Source organism: Callospermophilus lateralis, chromosome 6 (assembly GCF_048772815.1).
Source record: "Callospermophilus lateralis isolate mCalLat2 chromosome 6, mCalLat2.hap1, whole genome shotgun sequence".
Classification (NCBI taxonomy): domain Eukaryota; kingdom Metazoa; phylum Chordata; class Mammalia; order Rodentia; family Sciuridae; genus Callospermophilus; species Callospermophilus lateralis.
In genome coordinates this window covers 139,238,861-139,264,261 of record NC_135310.1, presented here as the reverse complement: position 1 = coordinate 139,264,261, position 25,401 = coordinate 139,238,861, and the positions used below count along the sequence as shown (strand labels likewise).

Below are 25,401 nucleotides of genomic sequence, written 5' to 3'. Positions count from 1 at the left end.
GTCAGTCAGAAGCTGTCCTAGCTCATGCCATGCCGGTCCCCACAGACCTCAAAAAAGGTTGTGCTTTGTGAGAATGCCTTTTATCCATTTATGACTTTGGGGCATTTTCTCACTGACTGCACAGAGCATTTGAGAGTGTGATGAGGACGAACAGAAATAGATTTATTTTATTTTATTTTATTTTTTTACAAATGATCTCTAAAGCTATCTTTCACATTCAGGAAAGGAAATGTAGTTGACCTTTCTTCTGAAAACTATTTTATTTGTTTCTTTTAGGATTTATTTAATTTCCTGTCCTCCATTAGAAGGCTAATCAAAATTTAACAAAGTCATCATAAATTCCTTACGATTTTGTTTTGGTGTATCTAGGTATGAGGTTAAAATAACTACAAAGTGTCATCCTGGCACATTCGTATGCAGTTGATGTGTGAAGCCTCTACTCAGGGTGCACAGTCTGGTTATGACCGTATGTGATGTTATAAAACACAGTTTTCCATAGAAACTATAATCTTCAAATGCAGGACTGTGGATCTCACTTAATGTTGCTTAAGTGGAGCAAAAGAATATGGGGATTATCAGTAGGAATGGATTTGAGATGGTCCCCTGGGCAGCCTGACGACAAAGTGTTCTCATAATGAGAGCACCACGCCTGTAAGCACTTCTTCCCTTCATTTCACAATCCTTCACCAAGCGTTTTTGGAACCCTCACCTCCTTGTTTGACACTGGAAAAACAAACTTGAGGAGAAGACTCCATATTCCAGTCATGGGACAGGGCCATCACCTGATGGCACAATCTCAGAAAATAATCACAGTGTTGCTAAGGTCCAGTGAAGGAAGCTACTCTCTCAGCTTTGATGTTCTCTTAGATTAAATCCATCGTGGAATTGTTTTTTGTTTTGTTTTTTAACTGATTTTTATTGAATGGCAATGAAATAAGAAGTAAAATTGCCCAGTTAAATTAATTTCCATTTTGGTTATTCCATGACTTCGAGGAAAAGATGTTTTAATGTAGTACCGGGGCAGGTGTGTAGTACAGAGTGAGAGGGAACTCATGCCCAGGCAGCCAGGTGCACAGCCATGGAGAGATGCTGCCCACCTGTTCAGGGCTGGACCCTAAGATGACAAGTGAAACTTCAAATGGAGTCAAGAATATAAAGTGCATGCATACTTACAATTGGTTAAATAGTCAAAATAGGCATTTGAGTAATGAATCCTGTATGTTATAGGAGAAAAAATAATTTGCAAGAATTGAGCTGACTGTTGCAATGTTGTACTTGTTCTTGAATCTAATTAACATGGTTCTCCAAAACACATATTTCAGCAAGTTAGAAGGTAATAAATATAGTTATCTAGTGGCATTTTGATTTCATACTGCTTTCAGTAAAAAATTATTTAAAAATTTTTTTAGTTGTAAATGGACACGATACCTTTATTTTGTTTATTTATTTTTATGTGGTGCTGAGGATTGAACCCAGGGCCTCACAGGAGCAAGGCAAGCACTCTACTGCTAAGCCACAACCCTCAGTCCCTCAATAAAATATTTTTAAGCACATTCTAATATGCTTACATATTTATTCTCATATACATGTTGATAACCAATACATGTATATTTGATTTTATAATTAACATTTAGTATATTATAAAAACTTATAAAATTATATGCATGTCCAATTTTATTTGTGTACATCTTCAAGCATATATTAAATATAAATTTTAAAAGAATGTGTTAGTACAGGTTGCTATAACAAATTACCATAATCTGTGTGGCTTAAAATAATAAGCATTTATTTCACATAGTTCTGGAGGCTGAGAGTTTGAGATCAGGATACCAGCAGATCCAATGGTGGGTGATGGCCTATTTCTTGGGTTGAAGATGGCCATCTTCTCAGGTTCTCACAGTTGGAAAGTACAGAGTGAGCAAGTTCTCATGTTTCTTCCTATAAAGGCACTAATCCCATCGAAGAGGGCTCCACCTTAATGATCCAGTCACCTTCCAAAAACTCCACTCACATGGACATCAGCATTCTGTTGAATTCTACAGCCAAATTCTTTTTGGCTACCGCAATGGGGATTAGGTTTTCAATATACAAATTTCAGAGGAACACAAACACACAGTCCATAAGATATGAAATAAATAGAAATGAGTTCTAACATTTCTTTCATGTTCCCCAAAGGATGGCTGTGGATAATCCCTGAGTATAAGCATGTGCTTAGGGGACACATCTAGGGAACTGGACAAGTGGAGAGAGCCAAGCTACATTTGGAGTATTGAGGCATCTGGGTGGGCCATGTCCCCTTTCTTCCCTGTGCCATCCTAAATCCACTAGGAAATTATTATAAAAGCAATTGGCTAATAGTGACAACGTCATCCATATGAGAACATACAAATGAATTAAGTGAACGAATAAAGAAATTGGAATGAAGTGAGGTCCTTTGGCTTATTTCAGCCATCTGTGCAAATTCAGCAGAGGAACACAATCCCTGGTATGTTTTCATCCCATTAATGGGATGATTTAAATGGTTTCAGGAACTTCATGCTAAACAGCACCGATCAATCCTCTTTAGTCAATAGAAAACAAGCTTCATTTTTGGTCAAACAAACAAGATATATCTATAGACCCGTGCTTTTTTTATAGCAGCTTCTACACAGAACTAAAGAGATGCAAAGGAAAAAGTTGAAGTTCAATAAGGTTTTGGTCTGGGGACAGAAAAGGAGAAATACAACTTGTGTTCATTGAAAATTCTTCAGTTCGAAGTTCCTCTAGATGTCAGTATTACATAGGGAGATGAAAATATAATAGCCTGGGGCATTGAATGAGGACCTTCTTCCATTATTTAAAAGGTAAAACATATGTGATATATAATTTCCAAAGGAACAAACAGCCTTTTTTGGAAACTGACTTCTTATGTTCCTCAGGACCAAGGGCTTTTCCTGTTTATTAGATAGGACTCCACACCTAAAGAATATTGGCAAAGTATGTGGACACTTACCATCTGACACACAGATGGCCTTGGGGCAAATACTGACTGATCAGTGCTTCACAAAGTAGCACAGTCAAATTCTCAATTTTGCATGTTATGATGAACTGAAATTGACTGATAACCTGTTTTTATTTTTAAGTCCACGTTTGCTTTTTACCATTGAGTTTATGCCACACATGATAAGCCCAGAAGCACAATGTCTATTGAGACACCAGGAATTTTCATTTAGAAAGTGAATCATTGAAACCAAGTGTAGTGGCTCATTCCTGTAATCCCAGCTACTCAGGAGACTAAGAAAGATTGTGAGTTTGAGGCAAGCCTGGGCAATATAGCAAGACCTTGTCTCAAAAAACCAACCAACCAAACAAACAAAACAATAACAACAACAACAACAACAACAAAAAACAGAGAAACCTTGGAAGACAAATTTGTAAAATCTTATAAACACAATTTGGTAATATTCCTTATTTGACTAAGTTGAATATGCATTTTCAAAATTAAATCAAATAGTGTCTCTTTTTTTTAAAAAATTCCCTCCCCTTATTATGTTAATTTGAATCTTTTGGCCAAAAATTATCTGCCTCTTTGCTCTCATAATTTGTTTTCATTTTATGCTCTTCTTTCTTAATCTCATCTTCTGTGCCAACTATATAGTAGATCTTAATAAATATTAATAATATGGTTGGCTATGGTCTTTTTGTTTTTTCCTAGTGGAATAGTAGAGTGTATGCAGTTGCTAAGAGCTCAGAGTGAGCTAGACAACTGAGTTAGAATCCTGGCTTCATCTATAAAATAAAGCTGATAGTTTATAGCAAAAGGTTGTTATAAGGAGCAATCAAGTTGATAATGTAATGGTTCAATAATAACTGGCCCATTTCCCATGCTCCATAAATTTTGGTCATTATCACCATCATTGTCATGGCCAGCATCATCATCATCAACATCATCATCATCACCATCATCATTGTCATCGTCGTCATCATTACTGTCACCAACACCATCGTCATCATTGTCATCATCAGTGTGTGCTGGTCCCTGGGCTAAGCACCAGGAGTCAAACATGAACCAGTCAAACCTTTAGAAACTCCATAGTCTAGACAGGGGAAAAAAGGGTCAATGAAATGTTGCAAGAAATAACAAGGGTGGGTCAAGTTCCGTGCAAGCTTAGAGGAGGAGCAGCTGGCTTTGCCTGAGGAAGCTGAAGACCATGTTCCCCGCCATCTCTGCACTTGGACTTAAAAGAAAATTACTGCTCTAATCTACAACCCTGGCTTTCTACAGATTTGCTAAACATGATTCTGTGTTGTGAAGTCCCTGGCTTAAAAATGGAAATACTCTGAACCTGTGAAACTGCTCCTTGAATTATTTAAAAGTACACATTGCAATTTGTCTTGGTGACTATGCACTGACTTACATGGATATTTCAGGTTAGCAAACCACCCCAAGGCAAATTGTTAAATGTTTCTGTTTCAAAGAAAGAGGAGGGACACACACACACACACACACACACCCAGAGAAAGAGAGAGAGAGAGAGAGAGAGAGATTGATTCTTTGGACCTCCATACAATTTCATAAATTTCTAATACATAAATTTGGAATTGTGATAATTTGGGTGGGTTGGACTAATGTTTGCATTTTATATGGTATTTTAAAAGGATTTGAGAAGAATGTTTATCCACTTAGGAGGAGGGATATTTGCTCTAAGCAACCTAAAAACTCATAAAAAGCTTATTTTCCTTCATTTTCTGTTTGCAAAGCCATTCACATATGTACTCTCATTTTTATTTGATGTTTATATGAATCAAATCAAGACAACTTAAACAGAGGTCAAAGGTGGCACATACATTATCAACATTCTTTAATCTATTCATGAAAATGGACAACCTGTGAATCATGATAGAATTCTACAGTATTTCTTTGAAAATAATGAGTTAATTTGTTTTCAGGTATGAAATTCCATCATAAGATTAGCCTATACAGGATTTCATTAATTCAGACTCTTCTGTCCAGTGCATGTCTATTAATTTTGTTTTTTTTCTTTTGGAATTATATAATATCATGATTCTTAACCTGGAGCATTTTTACACCTAGGGGACATTTAGCAATATCTGAGTACATTTTGTTTTATTAATATTATTGTGATTGATAAAAGTTTCAGATAGACAAGAAGAGTAGATTTTGAGATCTGTTATACACAGAGTGAATATAGTGAATAATAATGTGTTGTATATTTTTAAATAATTAAGAGAGTAAGTTTTAAATGCCTGGAGATGCAATTGGTCATGACAGTTGGGAAGCAGGATGCTACTGGCATCTTCTGGGTAGATTATCAGAAAAGTCGCTGAACATCTTACAATTCTCATGCTGTTTCTTACCACAGAGACTTATGCAGCCCCAAGTGCCGGTAGTGCTGAGTTTGAGAAATCTGGATATAATCGGTAATCTCGATTACTTTCGTATCCACAGGCTAAGGAGAAGGTGTGGTCAAACTCTGGCCTGAAGGAAAAGACACTTGTCAAAGGCGAAAGAACATCAGCCCTCACAGGTAACATCCTTAGAAGACTAGCAATTGTAGACAGAGAATCTGCTTTGAAAATCCTGCTATTTTTCTTATACAGAGGAAGTTACATGTTTAGAGAGAAATACTGTTTTGTGAATGCTTTTATTTGATTGACTTTTGGTTCCATCAGTTGCAAAAAAGAAAATCTCTTAAAATCCGATTGTCAATCAGTTGGTCCTCTTTCCTTTTTCCTGGCTTCTCAAAACGTATGTCTGTTATTTAAAAAGAAACCAGAGCATAGATGGCATTATATGAAGCTGAAATTATACTGATCACATGCATTCTCCATTAAAATATTTTGTGTCCTATGGTGGCTTCTAGAGAGATCTACCCAGGAGAACCAACTGTCCTCTGAGAAAGAAAAGATTGATAAACTCAACAAGAAAAATTCCGAGAAGACCAATGCCTCTGTAGCTCAGAGAAGTTTTGCCGTGTGTCATTCAGAAAGGCAAGATAAGGCAGAGGATTCTGTCCCGAGAAATTCCGTAGAACCGAGGGGGAGCGTAGATGGAAAAGGTAATCCTTGCACAGAAAGCTTGAAGAGAAAAGAAAATAATAGTGTTGGAGATGAGAAGCAAGCCACTGTGGATAAGAATGATTGTCCAGCACTCAAGGGGGAGTCAAATGGGCTCAATTCTAAGGAAGATACTAGAAGACAAGAAGATGAGGAAGAAGGCCGGTCTCCAACAGTAAGAGCACCAGTGCTGGACAAACGTTCCAATAAAAAGCAGCATGTTGATAAAACTAACGGTGATCAGTCCCATGAAAGGTAGGGTGCAGCACTACACCCCCACAACTGATGTTTCTTAGTCCTCTATCTGCCATTACAGTTTAAGGTCATAGTGAAAGAAAAATGAAGAGAGTTTTTGAATTAATGATTTAGAACCCAGTTTCCCAGATCATGTAGATTTTTTTCATAGTCATATTTCTTGCCCTTAATTTTCTTCTTGTCTCTGATATTTTCAGGCATTTTATTGTTTTGTTTGGGTGCTGGGGATTGAACCCAGGGACTTGTTCATGCTAAATATGCATTCTACCACTAAGCTACATTCCCATCCATATATTATTGCTTTCTAAGTCTTCTATCATCATACAGATGAAGACAAAGTTTATAAATATTTCCAGTAATCAACATTTTGAAAAGATAAAATAATTTTTTTCTTGTTTAGCAACAGAGAAGATATTCTCCTTAAGGGCAATAATTAAAATAATGGTTAGATTTAATTATAAGTTAGGAACCTAAATCTGAAAAAGTTTACCTAGTCCATTATACACAAAAAATTGGCTATTTGCATCCAAGTATTGTAAGAAGTAGATTATTGAATCATTCCCTTCCTTAACTGCAATATTTCATATATAAATTCTGGAAAATTTGAAACCAATTGAAATTAATTGCTCTAGGTTATGGTGACCCATGGTATCTATTTGGAACAAAGGGTATCCAAATACTTGTGTGGTCCTTTTTAGGGACTGAAGACATAATTCTTGTTTAACTTTAAAATAATATACTTGAAACCTAAACCTAATCTTGGATAAATCTAATTTTCCATAAATTAAACATAAACTCTGATGATTATTGAAGTCCATCACTGCAAAGATGTGCTTAGTAGTTATACGAACTGCCCCTAAACCAGAAATCCACCCATGTTCCCTTATGACTGATAATATTTAGAGATATTATTGCTTCTTATATTATGAAATTGGTCATTTTATTTTTCTCTATGAGGAAAGGAAGTGGGGAAAAAATGAAGAACAAATTAGGTTTTCATATAATGACCACTTTTATAAAGAGACAGTGAAGTGCCTGGGGGTCACCACAAGGTCTTGGGGATATTTCATCCTGGTAATTTACATAGATTTGATGGGGGGGAGCCCAAGGCTTCATTTGGTCCCTAAGCATTGAAATGGTCACCTCTGTCTCGGAGCTCACATCCTCTTCGCCAGAACACCATTGTAGGAAAGCTTTAGTTCTGAGAATTTTGACCATCTGAACATTTTCTCCTTGAAACTTTGAGAGCTGCAACTGGATTTTATTTTCCAGGTGCATCAACAGTGCCAAGATGGTATCTGCACCAGGAGTCCTGGGAAATCCAGCAGCAGGATGCACTCTACAGCATGCTGAACAAACGGAGTCCATCGGCAGCAGTAAGCGCAGAGTGACCGAGGAGTGCTTCGTCAAGGAGGACAACAAAAAGAGCAGAATAGATCTAGTGGGTGCAGGTGAAGAGCACACATTTAAAGGGACCCAGGAAGCCAGTCAAGCCCAGAGGAGCTTACAGGGTCAACCCACTGAGTCTGTGGGAATGAAACCCTCCAGAGAGCAAGATCTGGTGGCCCCACTGGGTAGGAAATGGCTTTTGTACTGGCCTTTTAAAACTTCCTAACCTTTTCCAGCAAGAATTCCAAATGAAGTTTCATTATCCTAACAGCCTGAAGGAGACTTAAGCCCTGTTGATGCTGTTTGTGTGTTTAACTGGAGCACTTTTTTTTTTTTTAAGAAAAACTCTGAAGCAATGAATTGCCACCAAGTGAATGCTCTCTTGACAACATCTTTCAGCATATTTATAGTGTAAGAAGTAAATGTCCACTCAAATCAGATTCTCAGATGTTAACTGAATACAAAGATGTCATATTTGTTAAGTTAATTTTAAATTAAAAGCATCAGCTGGGAGCAGTGTGTGCTTGCCGGTAATCCCAGCTACTTGGGAGGCTGAGTCAGGAAGATCAAGAATTTAAGGCCAGCCTTTGCAACACAGTGAGACTTGGTCTCAAAACAAAACAAAACTCTCCCAAAGTATTAACACTCAGTAGAGAACCTGAAACAAGATAAGTGCTCAAGAAACACGTTGAATAAATATCAAGTATTGAAAGCAAAGCTGTTATCTACTCCCCTCATTGAATGCATGCGATAATAGCTGCTTAATAAATGAATACATGGAGAATGAACAGGTTCATGGCCAGCAAATTTTAACAGCAGCAGTCATGGAGAAGTAAAAAGAATACTGGGAGAAATATTATAGAGTAATTACGCATGTTAGGACTAATGTTGATATGGTCTAGAGTTTAAATACACAAGATGGAAGGTGGAAAGTGGAAGAAATTCGATAGCTGTAGAATACACACTTACCTCGTTTTATTGGGTGTTTTATTTCCAGCCAGCCAGGAAAAATTCATCTCTGTGACTTAAATGTGTCTTAAATAGAGCCTAAAACGTTTTGGAAAGTAATATATAACATCCAACATTTCAGTGACATGAAGAAATGTTTCATTTTTCCTTTTTTTCTCTCTCTGCTTTAATTAAAATAACAGAATATATCAAGGGGCACTTTTTAAAAAAATGGATTAAATAATTCCTCATGTTTGAATTAAAATGGTCTCACTCAAGCTTGGAAGTATTTTTTTTTCTTTTGAATTGTTTGTTTTTATGTTTTTTGTGATGCTGGGAATGGAACCCAGGGCCTTGTGCACATTAGGCAAGTGCTCTGCCACTAAACTGCACCAAGTTCATTACCTGTTTGGACTGTACTAGGCTCGGACATTTGCTAGTATCTTTTGACATTTCTGAAAAGTGGTTCAGAAGATGGTATGAATGATAGTTGGATGGTCCTGACATCCTTTCTCAAAGAGGTCAGATATTACCTTTATTAATCTCAGGTTATAATATGAAATGGAACTTTATATTCCTGGATCGTTAGGAATAAAACAGACATCCCATGGTATTTAATTATTAAATGAGCACATTTTTATTATGAGGTCCAATGCTAGATGCTAAAAAGAGGTCAGACTGCTTGACAGAGAGCCCTTTTCTCCTCTCACCTTCTAGATGACATCCCTGCTCCTGCCGCCCCATTCGATCATCGAATTGTGACAGCCAAGCAAGCAGCGGTCAACAGTTTATATACCGTGAGCAAAACAGAGATTTTGGGAGGGTAAGTCATGCTCAATTGGAACAGCAGAGACAGACCTGAGGGCTTCAGAAACGTTTTCCTGAGAACTAGAACATTTATAGGCAGACAAGAGATTTCAGCCATTTCTGAAAATTGTCACGGGTGCCAGAAAGGTTGATGTGGTCACTAAGCTCCACATTTATTATCTGCTTTTACTTCCCATGTTGTAATGTCTGAAAGTAAGAAAAACCCAACGTGAGTCACCAGAAGATTCTGAAGCTTTTCAAAGCCATGGCTTAAACCCCAGGAGACAGAACGTAGAAATGAGTCACCGCCGTGTCTTTCTTGTGGCATGTGCAGAGTTTTTGTATCATTCTTCATTTCTACTGTTACTGTATTGGCTACTATTATCCATTCTGATTGATTGTTTTCCTCACTGAATTGCTTGTTTGAGGGACACCGAAATGCATGCTCTCTCCCTAAAGAAGAAAGATTAAAACGGGAGCACATTGAGGCTGGGAGATGTTTTTTCCTCTTCTACTTCATTCACAATTGCCTCTATGATATCTTGTAACTCAAAGCTTCAATTATAAGATTTGCTATCATCAGCATGTCTTTGTATTTAAAAAAAAAAGAAAAGGAAGAGGAAAGCAGAAAATTTACATACATACATACAAAATTTACTTACCAACACATGGGAAATAGATTTCTGCAATTAATTACTGGGGTGTAATTAATTGATTTCAAGAGGTCCTTTCTTCCTGGTCCCATCCATATTCCTTTTTCCCTTGCCACATGGAACCACCTGAATGTCTTCCTTGGTGATCATGAGAGAACTCCCCATGGGACATGGGGACGGGCGGGGGAAAATGAGGATTCCACAGCATGAGCTGGTGCCATAGAAGTCTGAAGTATTTGAGTCTTCAGGGATTTCAGTGGCAAGCCAGCAACTATTTCTCTAAAGGAGAATAGTTATTTGCAGAAGAGATTTTGAAACAATTCCCAGGGTTTGTGCTGTTTTTCTGGCTAAGGTTTGTCAATAGAGCCTCTTCAACTTCCTTTCTGCCCCCTATGGGCACCATTGGATCTGCTTGGTTGCACTGAAGTCTAGACCAGCCGCTGGTCATCTCTTGTTCTGGGTTCCACTCAACACTGACAGCCACAATCTGCCCAGCAAACTAGTTAGAAGGGCACCGTTGAGTGCATGTTGCTGCCTTTAAGATGTGAAGGGATCATTGAGTGCTGGCTTCCTTTTCAGTGGTAGGAGGGTCAAGATTCAGCATCTGACCTTTTCCTTTTGGTAGAGATGCTATAAGATGCCAAGGATTATTGGATCTTCAAAAAATTTTTTCCTGTTTTAGTCTGCTGCCCTGTGGCCTCTAGGATATTTATATCTCTGCTATAGTTTGGATTTGTAATATTTCCCAAAGGCCCTTGTGTTAAAGGCTTGGTTTAACAAGCCTGTTGAGAGCTGGTGAAACTTGTAGGAGGTGGAGCCTGGTGGGAGAAAGTTAGGTTCCTGGGGGTGTGCCCTCGAAGGAGATATTGGGATCTCAGTCCCTTCCTCTCTCTCCCTTTTTGCTTCTCTGCCACCATGAAGGGAGCAACTCCTCTGCCACATACTCCTCCTATGACATACTATGCTGCCACAGGCCCAAAGCCACAGGCCAAACATCCATGCACTGAAACCAGCTTCCTTTAATTTTTTTTTAAAATTTTTTTTAAAGCTATACATGGTCACAATATCTTTCTTTTTTTATTTTTGTGTGGTGCTGAGGATCGAACCCAGTGCCTCACATGTGCGAGGCAAGCACCCTACCACTGAGCCACAACCTTAGCCCCCTTTAAGTTTTTTTATCTTCGGTATTTTGTCACAGCATTGAAAATATGACGAATGCTGATGGTCATGTTTAGTTAACGTGAGGTTATTAGTCTGGTGACCCAGCTTGAATACTGGGAGGTGGACTCATCATTCGAGGCCCTTGCAGAATAAATCTTGTGAGAGAGCCACAGAGTGGAGATAACCCTGGTGACAAACTGTGGTGGCTCACCATTGCTGGGCCAGGCAGTTCTAGGCCATTGCTAATGACGGGGAAAGTGCTTTCTTAAACAATGACCACAGAGGAGGTGCCTGGGGCTGTATTCATATTCTCCAGTACAGGTTTCATGTAGAATGGTGGTTGGAATTGCCCTTACCCCCTGGCTATGTTTATAGTAATCCAACATCATTCTCCAAGCTCCACCTGCTTCTGCCCTGGGTAGGAAGCTGAGTTGACTGGAATGTGGTGGCTGTCACTGCCCGGCCTCTGTCAGGTGTTGCTATCATCATCATCTCTGCAGGCTCCAGGAAAGTGTCCTTGTTCAAGTTTACTGTGCAGTTAGGGAGGCTTCCCTTTCATTCTTTGCCATGACAGCCACCATTGCACACAGCAGGGACACATGTTCTATTTTACCTCACTAGATAAGCAATCAAAATAAGCAAATCGAGTTTAGAAATTGCTCACGAGTGTGCATTTTGGAATGCGATCACAAAGGTATGGAGATATATTAGTTTGTTTCCTGTTACTTCAATTAAATACCTGAGACTGGGTCCTTTATTAAGGAAAAAGGTTTACTTAGTTCACAGTTCCAAAGATTCAAGAGCATGATGCCTGTCATGACTTGCCTCTGATGAGAGTTTCCCTGGTTGGTTACATCATGGTAGACAATATCAAAGTAGGAGAAAGTAGAAGAGTTAGGGATCACACCATGAAACAGGAAGAGAAACTAGGTTTGCTTTTTTATAACAACTGTTTCATAAGAACTAACCAGAATTCCATAAGCTCTACATCTATTCCTTCTGTGACTTCTTATTAGGTCCCACCACTTAAAACATCTCCATATTATCCCCCAACATTGCCATACTGAGGACCAAGCTCCCAACACATGAATCTTCGAGGCACACCCTCTACCTATATCATACCAGAAGCACATATGGATTGACTCCCAAGCTAAACTGAGACAATACTCATTGGCAACAAGGCAGTATGTACTTCAGATCATATGTACCTATATATGATATCATTTTTATGTCTCTTTTAAGTTCATATGCAGTTTCTAAATGGATTCTGATATACCTGCCCCACAGACAGAATCATTCCTATGCTTACCCAGCCTAGTTTGTTACATTCTTATGTATTCAGAAAGATTCTGTCTCGTCAACTAGTGGTTCTGAATTTTAGTGTGCACCTGAATTATCCAGAGAAAGGGTGAAATGCAGATTCTGGGGCCTTACCCTGAATTCCTGCCTCCATAGTTCTGGGGTAGGGTCCGGAATACTACACTCTTAACACGCTCCCTCCTGGGAGATCTGACACAAGTGACCTAAATCACACCTTGATTAGCGCGGTACAGAAGTCCAGGGGATGCAGTGGGTGCACACACAGGTTTGCTCTTCAAGTTCAAAGGAGAAAAGCCCCAGAGGAACTGCACTGTTGGTGTGGCCGTGACTGCCGGGTTCCCTGGCAGGTGGCAGTGTCTCATTCTGTGCTGTGCTCTCCTTTGGCAGGGGGCGTTTCGGCCAGGTTCACAAGTGTGAAGAGAAGGCCACAGGCCTGAAGCTGGCTGCCAAAATCATCAAGACCAGAGGCCCAAAGGACAAGGTGAAGGGCGTGGGGTGGGGATGCGGGGAGGTGGGTGCAGGAGCCACCCTCCCATCCTTACTCCACCACACTAAAGCCCTGTCTCCTCTCTCTCAGGAGGAAGTGAAGAACGAGATCAGCGTCATGAATCAGCTGGACCACGTGAACCTCATCCAGCTCTATGACGCCTTTGAGTCTAAGAATGACATCGTCCTGGTCATGGAGTAGTAGGTGTCCCCTCCTGCCCACCCTCCTTTACCCGCCTCCTCTACCCCACTCACGACTAGGAGTCTGCAGCTCCATTGAGCCTCAGCAGGGTCAGAATCAAACCTGTTGCACCTTTGGATCTGATTTGTCTGAATCACATGGTGGTGTCAGTCTCAGAAGGCAGACCACTTAGCGAATATGCATCTCCCAATGAGACGTGTGGATAAGATGGAGCAGGGCAAAAATGGATACAGCTTTGTATCTAAGCTATATTACCACGAATCAAGCTTCCATTTTGTCCTGGGTAATCTGGAGGAAAGCGATTTTTGAATTACATCTCATTTCCAATGTATTGTCATCCCCCCTTATCCTCCAAGAATAAGTACCAAGTCCCTGGAGTGGATGCTTGAAACCAAGGACAGTGCTGAGCTCTCTAGCTACTATATTTTTCTTATACATACATACATACCTATGATAAAGTTTAATTTGTCAATTAGTAACTAATAATAAAATGGGACAAACATAATATGGTATAATAAAATTATGGGAATGTCATCTCTCTCTCAAAATATCTTACTGTACTACACTGTCCACAGTTTCCTGTTGGTAACTAAAACCCCAGAAAGCAAAACTGTGGTCAAGCAGAGATTACTGTATTCATTAATACAAAGCTTATGTCAAATGCTCGATGAATAGAGTGAGAAGCTTCCATTTAATCACCTTTGTAAAAACTTAATGACTGGTTGGTTAGAAAATGAGTAGTTTGGGGCTGGGGATGTAGTTCATTAGTAGAGCACTTGACTAGTATGTGTGAGGCCCTGGGTTTGGTCCATAGCACCACAAAAGAAAAATTGAGATAAAGAACAAAAAGAAGTTAGAACTATTCACCTGCCTGTCAGGCAGGCTGGCTTGCAGGCGAGTAGTTCTAACTAACACTGAATCAATATTTACTCCCACCTGCCCCGGACATTTTGGGTTTTGCTTCTTGTTGTGCAATGAAGTATCTTATATAGTAAAGTATCAGTCCCATAGAAGCACTTTGTCCCTGCAGCTGGTCTAAGGACTATGTCCTTAGAGTCCTCATTGGCTCCAGCATTGGAAGAGTCTTTGAGGTTTTCCCTTTGTGAAATTGAAGGTATCCACAACAAGAGCAACCACCCAACTGAGATATCAAAGAAGGCAGAGAAATAACTGTGCACACAGCTTTTTTTTTTTTTTTTAAGAGTTAGAGGAACTTACACACCAAATTGCCACAAGAAAAGCATGTGGTGGTCCAGGGCTCAGAACTAAACGCCACCTCTCTTCCCTCTGTAGTGTGGAGGGCGGGGAGCTGTTCGACCGCATCATTGATGAAAACTACAACTTGACTGAGTATGATACCATCCTGTTCATCAGGCAGATATGCGAGGGGATCAGGCACATGCACCAGATGTACATCCTCCACTTGGACCTGAAGGTAGGGCATGTTTTCTGTTCTGCCAAATTTAAAGCCTTCCCAACCCCACCCCCACCCCATCTTGATTTGTGGGCCTTGCCAGATATACTCCAGCTCAGGAAATTTGTGGTGTCATTGGTTACATTTTCAGGAATTTTTTTTTTTTTTTTTTTTTTTTTTGGTATGGAGTCTTTCTGTATTGCTCAGGCTGGTCTCAAACTCCTGGGCTCAAGTGATCTTCCTGCCTTAACCTCCCAAGTAGCTGGGACTACAGCTGTGTGTTATCACACCCGGTGAAAATCTGGATCCTTATCTCATTCTCAGCTTCTGCCCCCATCTTTAGGTACTATGCCCCCTTTTAGAGGCTACTGTTCATTTGTAACTTGCTTGTGTTAAAGAAATCATCAGTGGGGTTAGTTTCCTGAAAAATGTAGAATCAAAGCTGCCACTATCACCACCACAGTGTTCTCATCATATCCTCCTCATTATCAGGATATGTAGGCGAATCCACAATTCACAATTCCCTAGTAGTAACTACACTTTCCAGGCTTCTAAGAATCCCCCGCGCTCTCCTGAACTGTTTCAGGAAGCTCTGGACTTTGGGATCTACTTTCCTATGGGCTTGCCTGAGCACTAGTAGAAACTATGGAGAAGGGAATGTAGGGCAGCCAGAGGGCAGGGCTCCAAAGTCAGGGCGGGGCACCATGCTGGAAATGGTGGAAATGCATAAAAGATGCCAAACCACTTCCCTTCTCCTATTATTTATTACCCCTTCCTTTTTTATCTCTCTCAGTGTGAAGCCCCTAGAATTGAACTGTACACAATTCCAAACTAACTAAAGAGGGAGACCGAATAACACTGACCAAGCCAAATGTTGCAGCTATGAGTCAAAGTCCATCTTGTGTGGCTAGATCATTTGTTCATTTCCCTGTTTGCACAGCATGACAGTGAGATAAAGTATGAATTCTATATGATATACCATCTATTGTAAGTCACCGGGGATTGTGCAGCTAAATAAATCTAGCCTCCTTAAATAGCTTTCCATGGGCCTCTCTTCTACAGCTTGGCTTCCCTCGCTGTTGATTTATGTGCCTTGCCTTTCCCATTCACTGTTGCGCAGGAGGAGGGCCAGGGGAAGTGGTATATAAAAACGACAAAGTCAGAGGTCAAAAATCATTAGCAAAGCCCTTGGCCATGAACTGAGTATCATGATAATGCATATTTTCATGGTGCATTTTCGTTGAGAGTGGATATTCTGCAGATATCCCTAAAGGGATTTGATTGGCAACCGGAGCCAGGAGCTGGCCTATCATAAGTCAAATGACTCCATCTGTGGCTTCATAACATTGATTGAGAACTTGCAATCGGCCGTTTTAGTTATGCCTTGTGTATAGAGATGATAATAAAGGTGACAGCTGGATGGCTCATTAAGGACTAGCTTTTGCGAAAGCTCCTTGGAAGGAAAAGGGCCCAAAGTATTGAATGTCTGTCACTGTATAGGGGAGAGGAGAAGTAACTTAAAAATGGTCTCCTTTATATCTTTCTGCTCTAAAAATCATATCCAATGAATATTCTTTAATTTCACAATCAGAAAATTAACTTTTTGAAGTGCCTTCTTGACATTGTGCAAATCAATTTTTCCCCCCAAGGCTATGATCCCTGAGGTGAGCTATGATCCCTCCTAAGGGATGGGGGAATGGAATCCTGGCATCCAAAGACTTGGCTCCTGTCCTCAGTTTTCAGAGAAGAGTTGAGACTAGAGTTTGAGGGTGTTCAGCTCTCCTTTAAAAATATTATTTCTCTTTTAGAGATAATCTTGACTTTAAATCAAGTCCTATATTGCTCCCAGACCTCATTTTTCATATCCCAATAAATATAGGTACCTTTGTAGGACATTCTAGGGACACTGGGCAGTAGTGCTACTTACCAGTTTTTCTCCCACTTTGACCCAGACTGTCAATTTAGCAGAGTGAAGTCTTACCTGCATCTAACTCAAAGGAAATATTAGTCAAGGGCTTCAGGCGTTGAGACCAAACTCAGCAAAACCTTAGGATTTCTGAGAATGAAGAATGAGTAGGAGGAAACAGCTTTGCTTTAACATGAGACTTTCCCATAGACAAAGCGCAAAAGAAAAATCTAAAAGTCAGGAGAGTTCACGTTATATTGCATATTCTGGGTGGTTAAGCCAATCAGGCCATTTCTCTTGGAACTCATAAATCTTTGGATGAAATATGCCTCCAAGCAGGGGAAATTCATGCTTAATAATTTTAGGGGGCGCCAATGTCACATCTAGCTGGCCTCCACCAGTCCATTTGGGAAGTCCTGAAACAGCCTCCTCTTTCCCTCAAAGAGGCCTCTGCCTGAACTCATGCATTATGGTCAACTGCGAAGCTGTGGAGAGGGAAGGCAGGGTAATGCAAGGTTGGCAGTGTCCCCGCAACCTCATCCACCACATAATTAAAGGAGAAAATACCCACACAGACAAGCCAGCCCCCAAGTGAAAGGCCTGATATGTTTTTCCTGAGCATCGTTGTATTTTTAGTTGTGGTTCAAGGACAATTTGAGTAAAGGATTGTTGTTTTCATTGCTAATGTGTCTCTTTCTCCTGGCAGCCTGAGAATATCCTGTGTGTGAATCGGGATGCTAAACAAATAAAAATTATTGATTTTGGATTGGCCAGAAGGTATGTCTATTCGGACATAGGTGTAGGAATGGATTAGAGGACGTGATCCATGATCGATCTTTGCAAAGTAAATCTGATATACTCCTTGGTTTCACGTCCACATTTAGAATTGACTTTATGAAATTTACATTCTCCTTACCTTGTCAAATTTGAGATTTGTCTTTAGAAGTCTCTATAATGCATGTAATAAAAATATGATAAATTTAAACCTTGTATTAGGTATGAAGTTTATTAAGTTAGAAGCCACAAGTTTAACATTTTTAAGAGTTTGTCTTGGTCTTTTATATTTGTTCCATCAGTGACAAGCAGATTTACTTTTAAAATGTTAATAATTTAAACAAAATTGCCAAAGGTTCTGGCACATATATGCTTCTTAAGGGAATAAAGAGTTTACATGGACACATTAACAATTCAGCACATTAACGATGCATATAAAATGGGTGTTGTAAATTATTGCAGTCTTTTCCTTATTCGTCAATGTAGGCTTATTCAAGCCTGCACATGTCAAGGGCTGTATCATTTTACATTATATTCTATAATTTAGATGTTCTAATTATTCTGAGTGACTTTTGCCAAAACTGTTTCAGATTATTACGGTCTTGTAGTATAAATTTTGACTCTTGAAACCCCTGGGACTTCTTCACAAGTTTTGGACGCTGGTACAAAGACAGGATTTCTTTTAAAGTCTATTTATTTTGAATTTGCTGTATCGCTGAAGTTATCCCGTCTCGTAGACTGCATCTCTTTTCTGTGATCCCGATTTTGGAGCTTTGAGTGACAATCTCCATCCTTCCGTCCTGTCTCCTCAATTTCAGATACAAACCCAGAGAGAAGCTGAAGGTGAACTTTGGAACCCCCGAATTTCTTGCCCCTGAAGTTGTGAACTATGATTTTGTGTCCTTTCCGACTGACATGTGGAGTGTGGGGGTCATCGCCTACATGCTGTAAGTCCCTGTGCAGGTCTCTCTCACACGCTTGGCCTGAATCTGTGCATATTCTAAGAGGTTTTGCTATTTTGAATAACATCCCCGATTTAGGTCATTTAAAAATAACAACGTACCGTACTCTGTGGCTTCTTAGGTTCTGTTGAATCCTGTGGGTGAAAAGAGTGAATTCTCCCCCACCTCATCTGAAAAAGTGAATGTGTGTGTCTTCACAAATCACTTTGAGTGCTGATACCACCTGAAGCTTTAAAAGGAATTAAAAAGAAAGAGAAAGACTCGGTGGTGACACTCCTGGTGTTGCCTTCTGAGTATACAACAGTACTTTTCTAGCTACAAAATGCTTTAACAAGGAATTACTATCTTTTGAAAATTCATATTTGAGTGTAGCAGCAGCTTTCACAGTTGCCTTTGTTGAATTAGGAGTTCAGTGGGGGAGGTAAATATTTCCTTGTTTGCAATGATATATTATTAAATTATTCTCCATTGTTAGGTTATTTTCCCCTTCTGACTTTTAAATGCCAGAACCCAAAAAAGCAAACTGTCTGTAAAGGTTTTGAGGCTGTTTAAAAAATACTCACTCTGGATCCTGCACCTTGTAGACTTAGCGGTTTGTCCCCTTTCCTGGGTGATAATGACGCAGAGACACTGAACAACATCCTGGCATGCAGGTGGGACTTAGAGGATGAAGAATTTCAGGACATCTCAGAGGAGGCCAGGGAATTCATCTCCAAGCTCCTGATCAAGGAGAAGAGGTAACCTAAGTTCATCCTGTGCTCTGGGAAAAGAAGGGAAACAATATGTACCACTGGGGTTATTAGAATTCATTCCCCTAAAGCCCGGGTGCTGGGCTAATCCCAGTGACGGGGAGGCTGAGGCAGGAGGATTGCAAGTTGGAGGCCAGTCAAGTCAGCCTCAGCAACTTGGTAAAATCTTGTCTCAAAACATTTGAGACAAGGGCTGGGGATGTAGTTTAGTGGTGAAGCACTTCTGAGTTCAAACCCCAAGAAAGAAAATCATCCCTCTAGTGATATCTAGCAAGTCTATTGAAATCTGGGGCTACTGTGTTCATGAGGCATTTAGGATTGTCATTTTGTGTCTTTCTGCCTTTTGCAACAAAGCTCTAGCAATCATGGTCTCCCTTTAGGCCCCAAGTTATTCATCTTTAATCCCTTTCACCCATTTAAGCCAAATGCATGGCTCTGGGCAGCTGAATAACCACCATTTCATTTGAGAATCTATTGGGGGCCAGATGGTGCCACGTGCTTTTTAGATATTATCTCTTTTACTCAACATCTTGCCTCCTACTCCAAGAGGTAGAAACTCTGATTATTACTATTTTATCCATGAGACTCTAAGCAGTTGGCCCACAGTCACATGGCTTTTAAGGGGCAGAACTGATACTGAAACACAAGTTGACCTTCCTCCAAGGCCACACACTAAGCTGCTGTGTATTACATGGCCTTCTAGTTTCCCTCATGCTAAAACCACATTCATTCAAAGTTCAGTGGATAAAGAACAATATTGAAATACAGGGACTTGCATCTTAGAATAATAGAGGGAGAGGGACATTGTGATTAACCTGTCAAACATACTATTTCAGATGGCTTTATGCCTAAACCATGTAACGGTAGGTGGTCTTTAGGATTGTCAGAGCCAGTAATACTTGGTTTATTGTTTTATTGTCTTTTTGACTTTTAGGTCCATTAATAAGCCACAAATCAATAGATAGAGGGATGCTGTGTGGAGTAGGGTAACAGCATGGGTAGTGGGTCTGATGTGGAGCCTAATGGGAAATCCTTTCATTCAAGTATTTCACAGATCATCTGCCATAATCCAGAAAACAAATTGGGGCATCGAGCATAGATGTACAAAGCCTAGTCCTGCTTTAGTAAGTGCATGATCTAATAGAAGAGATAGTTATTTTTAAAAATCAATAATACAAATGTGGTCAACACAAAGATAAGACCAGAATGGAGTCCCTAAAGGGTGAAGACTTAGCCAGGCTAAGAGCATCAGTCTAAGAGAAGGGCCAATTTGTACTGTGATTTTCTTTGTCCTTAATGAAAGGGCACAATAATAGCTAAGGTTATTATTATTATTTGCACATTACTGTACTATAGGCAGTGGACAGATAGAAAGTGCCAACCCTATGAAACTTTGGGGGATAAGAAATCCACAATTACTGTGAACCTATTGTTCATATATATTATATAAATATATTCTATCTATCTATCTATCTATCCTTTTATGTATTACCTTATTTAACCTCTGGAAAATCCAGTGGTATATGGACATACCATCGTTACTTTACAGATGAGGAAACTGAGGCTGAGAGTCATGAAGCCATGTGGCTAAGGCAGAGCAGATCCTGAGCAGGACAGGGATTCCAATGCCTGTGCCTTGCTCACCCCTACAGTCTAAGGGCTTTATTTTTTTTTCTTTTTTCTTTTTTAAAGAGAGAGAGAGAGAGAGAGAGAGAGAGAGAGAGAGAGAAGAGAATTTTTTTAAATATTTATTTTTTGTTTTCGGCGGACACAACATCTTTGTTTTTTGTATGTGGTGCTGAGGATCAAACCCAGGCCACATGCATGCCAGGCGAGCGTGCTACCACTTGAGCCACATCCCCAGCCCAAGGGCTTTCTTTAATACCTATGATGCATCCCATAACATTTGGTTGACTGATTTAGTCTTGAAGTCAATAGTTGGATAAAACTAAGGTTAAAGTCACATATTATCATGATAGCATAAATTTCTGGGGTACAAAGATAAAGCTGAAATGCTATTAAAAGTTTTTATTATGAGTATAATATTATTGTTAGCTCTTCAATATTAAGATTTTAAAAGTCTGACAGTGCAGGAATAATCATTTTTCAGCACTGTCCACTATTGGAATACTTTGACATCTAATAATGGAAATTTATGGTATTAAACACAATCACATTTCCATCTGTGGTTGGAGGAGGTGAGGAGTTTTTTCTTATTAATAACCTCTGTCTGGCTAGGGTCCTATAATGGTGATGCTGTCAATAATGTCACTAAAGACATATTTTCTCTTCAAATTGATACTTAAATATTTGGCATCTGATGAAGCAATTATATTGACTCAATCCTACAAACTGAAGCTTTATGATTGTTTGAAACTACTGACTTGATATTTTTCAGAAATTGCACTCAGTTGTAGATTTTATTTTGAAAAGTTATTTTAATGTGATCCATATTAGCACACCAAACAAGTTACAAATCTCAGAATTAGAATGATATCATATTTATTATACTTCCTCATATTATTTTCTAAAATTGTATAAACCTCTTTTTGTAGCTGCAAAAGGAGATAGTTTCTTCATAAAGTAATCCTACTTTCTTCTAATAATTACATTAACCATATTTTCTTATCTTAAAACTCTTAAAACTTCTTAGTTTGAACATTAGTAATACATATACAAAAGACTTAATACATGAATTGCTTTTGTAATAATCAATATTCATTGTAGTTTGTTGTTCCCATAATAATAAATACGGGTTTATTTTTCAACTGTTAGGAACTCAATTTATGAGGCTCAGATATCACATGAACTATTTCTTATATTTGGAAGTATTCAATTATTAACAAGAATTTTGATCATTTGTCTTGCTTGCTTTTCCAATGCTGTTACTCTGATTGGATGTGATGGTGACCTCTGCCCTCATCCTCAGCACACAATTCTAGAAAAAAATACACTTTACTGTGAATTTGACATTTGGCCATCTGGTCTACCAGCACCAAAGATGAGGGACAGATGCAGGCCTTGTTTGGTGTGTTGCTACTAATGAGTTTCTTTCCATTTAGTTGGAGAATAAGTGCCAGTGAAGCTCTCAAACACCCCTGGTTGTCAGACCACAAGCTCCACTCCAGACTCAAGGCACAGGTAACCAGGTTTCTTCCTTTCTTCTTTTTATTTTCCTCCTCCTATTTTTCTTGTGTTTTGAGGACATAATGTTACTGTCATCTTAACCTTAAATAATGTTCCTTCTAATGCCTTTTCTCATAGTCTTCAAATCTTGTGTGCTAGTGTTAATTTGCTTAAGGTGCTTTTATTGAGTATTTTGCATTTAAAAAATAATGTTAGTTATGGTGTTTATATATGGTTAATAGAGTATTATTTTAGCATAATTATTTATTATTAAATCATTTTATCCTTTACTAAATAAATCACATCATAATTCTATGTACACACACACACACACACCCCATTTGGTGTGTGTGTGTGTGTTTAAAATATTATATACATACATAAAGTTTTGGAGAAGATATGCTGGTAAACGTTCAGGATAAATCCCTCCTTAAAACAATTCAGTATTATAAATTCTTTGCTTACCTGGTTTAATCTACTCTGGGCACCAAATCTTAACTCTGATATTCAGCTTGGTCTAGATGTCCACATAAGTATATGTGAAGGAGATTTGTACCACAGATTAAAGATGGAAATATTTGTTACAAATAATTGACCCTGTGCTCTGGACTTACTTCTCATAGTGAAATCTTTCTCTTTCCTACTGCCTTACCATTTGTATTCTGATTCCTTCATCATATATGCACCTTGGTACAAGATGCTCTACTTGGATCTTCTCAGCCCTTGCCTCTCCCTACCTCATCTCATCTTCAACCATCCTCCAGAAAAGAAGGTCCATTGAGTGGCATCAACTAGACCTCAGGCATCTTCTTTGTTTTCTCCCTCTCCCTCAATTTCCCCATCTCATATTTAACTACCTCCATGTTATGGACATAATATTCCCCAATTACCTCTGGAATCTGCAATTCTCTCCATCTCTGCGGTTGTCCTGGCCTGGGACATTTGTCTCCTGAATTGCTATAGTAGCTTCCTGGCTGGCTTCTCTGCCTCCCTCATGCTGTTTCCATCCAAATAATTGTGGATTCTAGAAATAACACAGAAACAGATGAATAATATTTAAGTAACTTTACTTGGGACTTAGGATGCTCAACCAGAAAAGTTGCACAGAGGGGCAATAAGCATTCTATGGCTTCAGGTTCCCAGGTGACGGGCTTGACATGTGCATCAGTTAGCGTGGCTTCTGCCATGGCCCCAGCCTGGTGTATGTGTGTGACACATTTTTATTTCCTCCTCCTTTTCTCCTCATCTTCCCCACTCCCTGGGGTTTTGGAATGGAACTTTTCCCTTGACCAACAAACCTTGGAATGACTGTGCTTCAGGTACTCACTTTTTCCACATCCAGTTTTTATTGAAATTAACTCTACTTCTAAATTCAGCATCAGCACTGAGTTTTATTTGTGTCTGAATATACCTTTCCTTGATAATTGGTACTGATGCCAAGTAAAAATAGACTTATTACCTAGCCAGTACCTCACCCAGACTACATAAACTGCTTATTAGGGTGACCAACTTATTTTGAGCCCATTTTCCACCAGTGTATTTTTATCCAAGCTTATTGGTGTCCAAATACACTTTGACGTGGCAGGACAATATAGAAACCACAGTGGAGAATTAATGATATTATACAGTCTAAAAAGTGTTTAAAAATATTTCTTAAACCATATTACAACAACAACAAAAATCACCTTTTTGTTATTCCATCCAACTGCTAGCACCTGAGGTGAATAAATATTTCAAGAATAGTGACAATATTAGAAAATATATAAATCTCATCATTAAAATTATAATTATGTAGCACTGTGACAGAGACTGCTCTAACTGCTTACAAAAACCCTCATGCCAACCCTATGAAACAGGCACCATTTTCATCCCCATTATGTAGATGTGAACACTGAGGAGGGGAGGGTGAGTTCTAGAGTCTGGAGCTGAACTTTCTTGCTCTACCATCCTACTGGGGAAAGGGAGAGTGCACTACATTCCCAGAACCATTCTTGTGTTGTACTTATTTGGTGTTATGAAAAGCCAATATACAAACATTATGTTTTATGTTTTCCAATGAAATACAAGCTAAGTATCCCTTATCTGAAATACTCAGGACCAGAAATGTTTCAAATTTGGGGTTTTAAAAAACATTTTTTGGATATGAATTTGCATATGAATAATGAGATATGTTGGGGATGGGACTTAATCTAAACACAAAACTTGCTTATATTTCATATCCATTTTTATACAAATAGCCTGAAGATACTTTTAGTGCATCTTTTTGACTGTGACCCATCACACGAAATCAGGTGTAGGATTTTCCACATGTCATGTTGATCCTGGAAAATCTTCAAACTTTGAAGCACTTCTGATTTTAGATTTTTGGATTAGAAATGCTCAATCTGTACGAGACTAAATTTTTTCAGAAGACTTATTTTTGCAATAATGTTGCTCTGATATGTTCTCTGAATTAAGAATTTACCTTTATACTAAACATTTCTGACCCAAACTACTTATCAGTTAATGTATTTTATGCATTCTTATCTATTTTTTAATTGTTTTATGCTTAATAGCATAGGCCTTAATCACCAATCATCAGGCCTAATGATGAGTAGGCCTATCATCATTCCTTTAAGAAGCGTGTTCTTTTCTTAGAAATTAAGGTCCTGAAGTTCTCTGCCTTCTAACTTATGCTCAAGATGACATGCAGTGGTTGCATCTTTTCTTATGTCCCCAACTATATGAACATATCCCGTCTCCCATCAGAAACAGCTCTCACCTGGGGTGGAACAAAGCACTCTAAACCATGAATCAATTAGGACTCTGTGAGTTCTTCCTACAGAACTCCTAAGTGCTTTGGGGCCAGAGGAAGGAAATGTGAACAAAAATGGCAGTTTCTTTTCTCCCAGAAGTAAGACACTTTCTAACCTTCTTCCTATTCTCTGTGCTACTACCTTAGTTCATGCCCTTTTCTTAATGAACTAATAAAGCATCTATGAGCTGAGAGCCAGCCTCCGTTCACTCTTTTCCCTAGTCCACCAAGCCATCATTTCCTTAATTACAACCTTGATCATATTACTCCTGGCATTAGTCTGTTTTCTGTCACTGTAACAAATACTTGAAATAATCAACTTGAAAAGAGAAAAAGGTTATTTTGGCTCCGTTTTGGAGGTTTCAGTCCATCACCAATTGGTTCCATCACTTTTGTAC

General features: G+C 39.0%; 1 protein-coding gene across 4 annotated transcripts in view; it reads left to right on the top strand.

The window, feature by feature from the left end:
- Positions 1 to 25,401, top strand: part of Mylk4 (myosin light chain kinase family member 4) — an 83,170-nt gene that overhangs the window by 48,791 nt on the left and 8,978 nt on the right. For 3 of the 4 annotated variants that reach the window (XM_076859116.1, XM_076859117.1, XM_076859118.1), the window contains 11 exons: positions 5,450 to 5,528; positions 5,865 to 6,312; positions 7,585 to 7,886; positions 9,367 to 9,472; positions 12,978 to 13,071; positions 13,168 to 13,277; positions 14,572 to 14,713; positions 17,305 to 17,375; positions 18,191 to 18,319; positions 18,919 to 19,071; positions 22,146 to 22,224. In XM_076859116.1, the coding sequence (XP_076715231.1) occupies positions 5,450 to 5,528; positions 5,865 to 6,312; positions 7,585 to 7,886; positions 9,367 to 9,472; positions 12,978 to 13,071; positions 13,168 to 13,277; positions 14,572 to 14,713; positions 17,305 to 17,375; positions 18,191 to 18,319; positions 18,919 to 19,071; positions 22,146 to 22,224 (1,713 nt within the window). The remainder of the gene's footprint in view (positions 1 to 5,449; positions 5,529 to 5,864; positions 6,313 to 7,584; positions 7,887 to 9,366; positions 9,473 to 12,977; positions 13,072 to 13,167; positions 13,278 to 14,571; positions 14,714 to 17,304; positions 17,376 to 18,190; positions 18,320 to 18,918; positions 19,072 to 22,145; positions 22,225 to 25,401) is intronic. The other variant, XM_076859119.1, reaches the window with a different exon arrangement.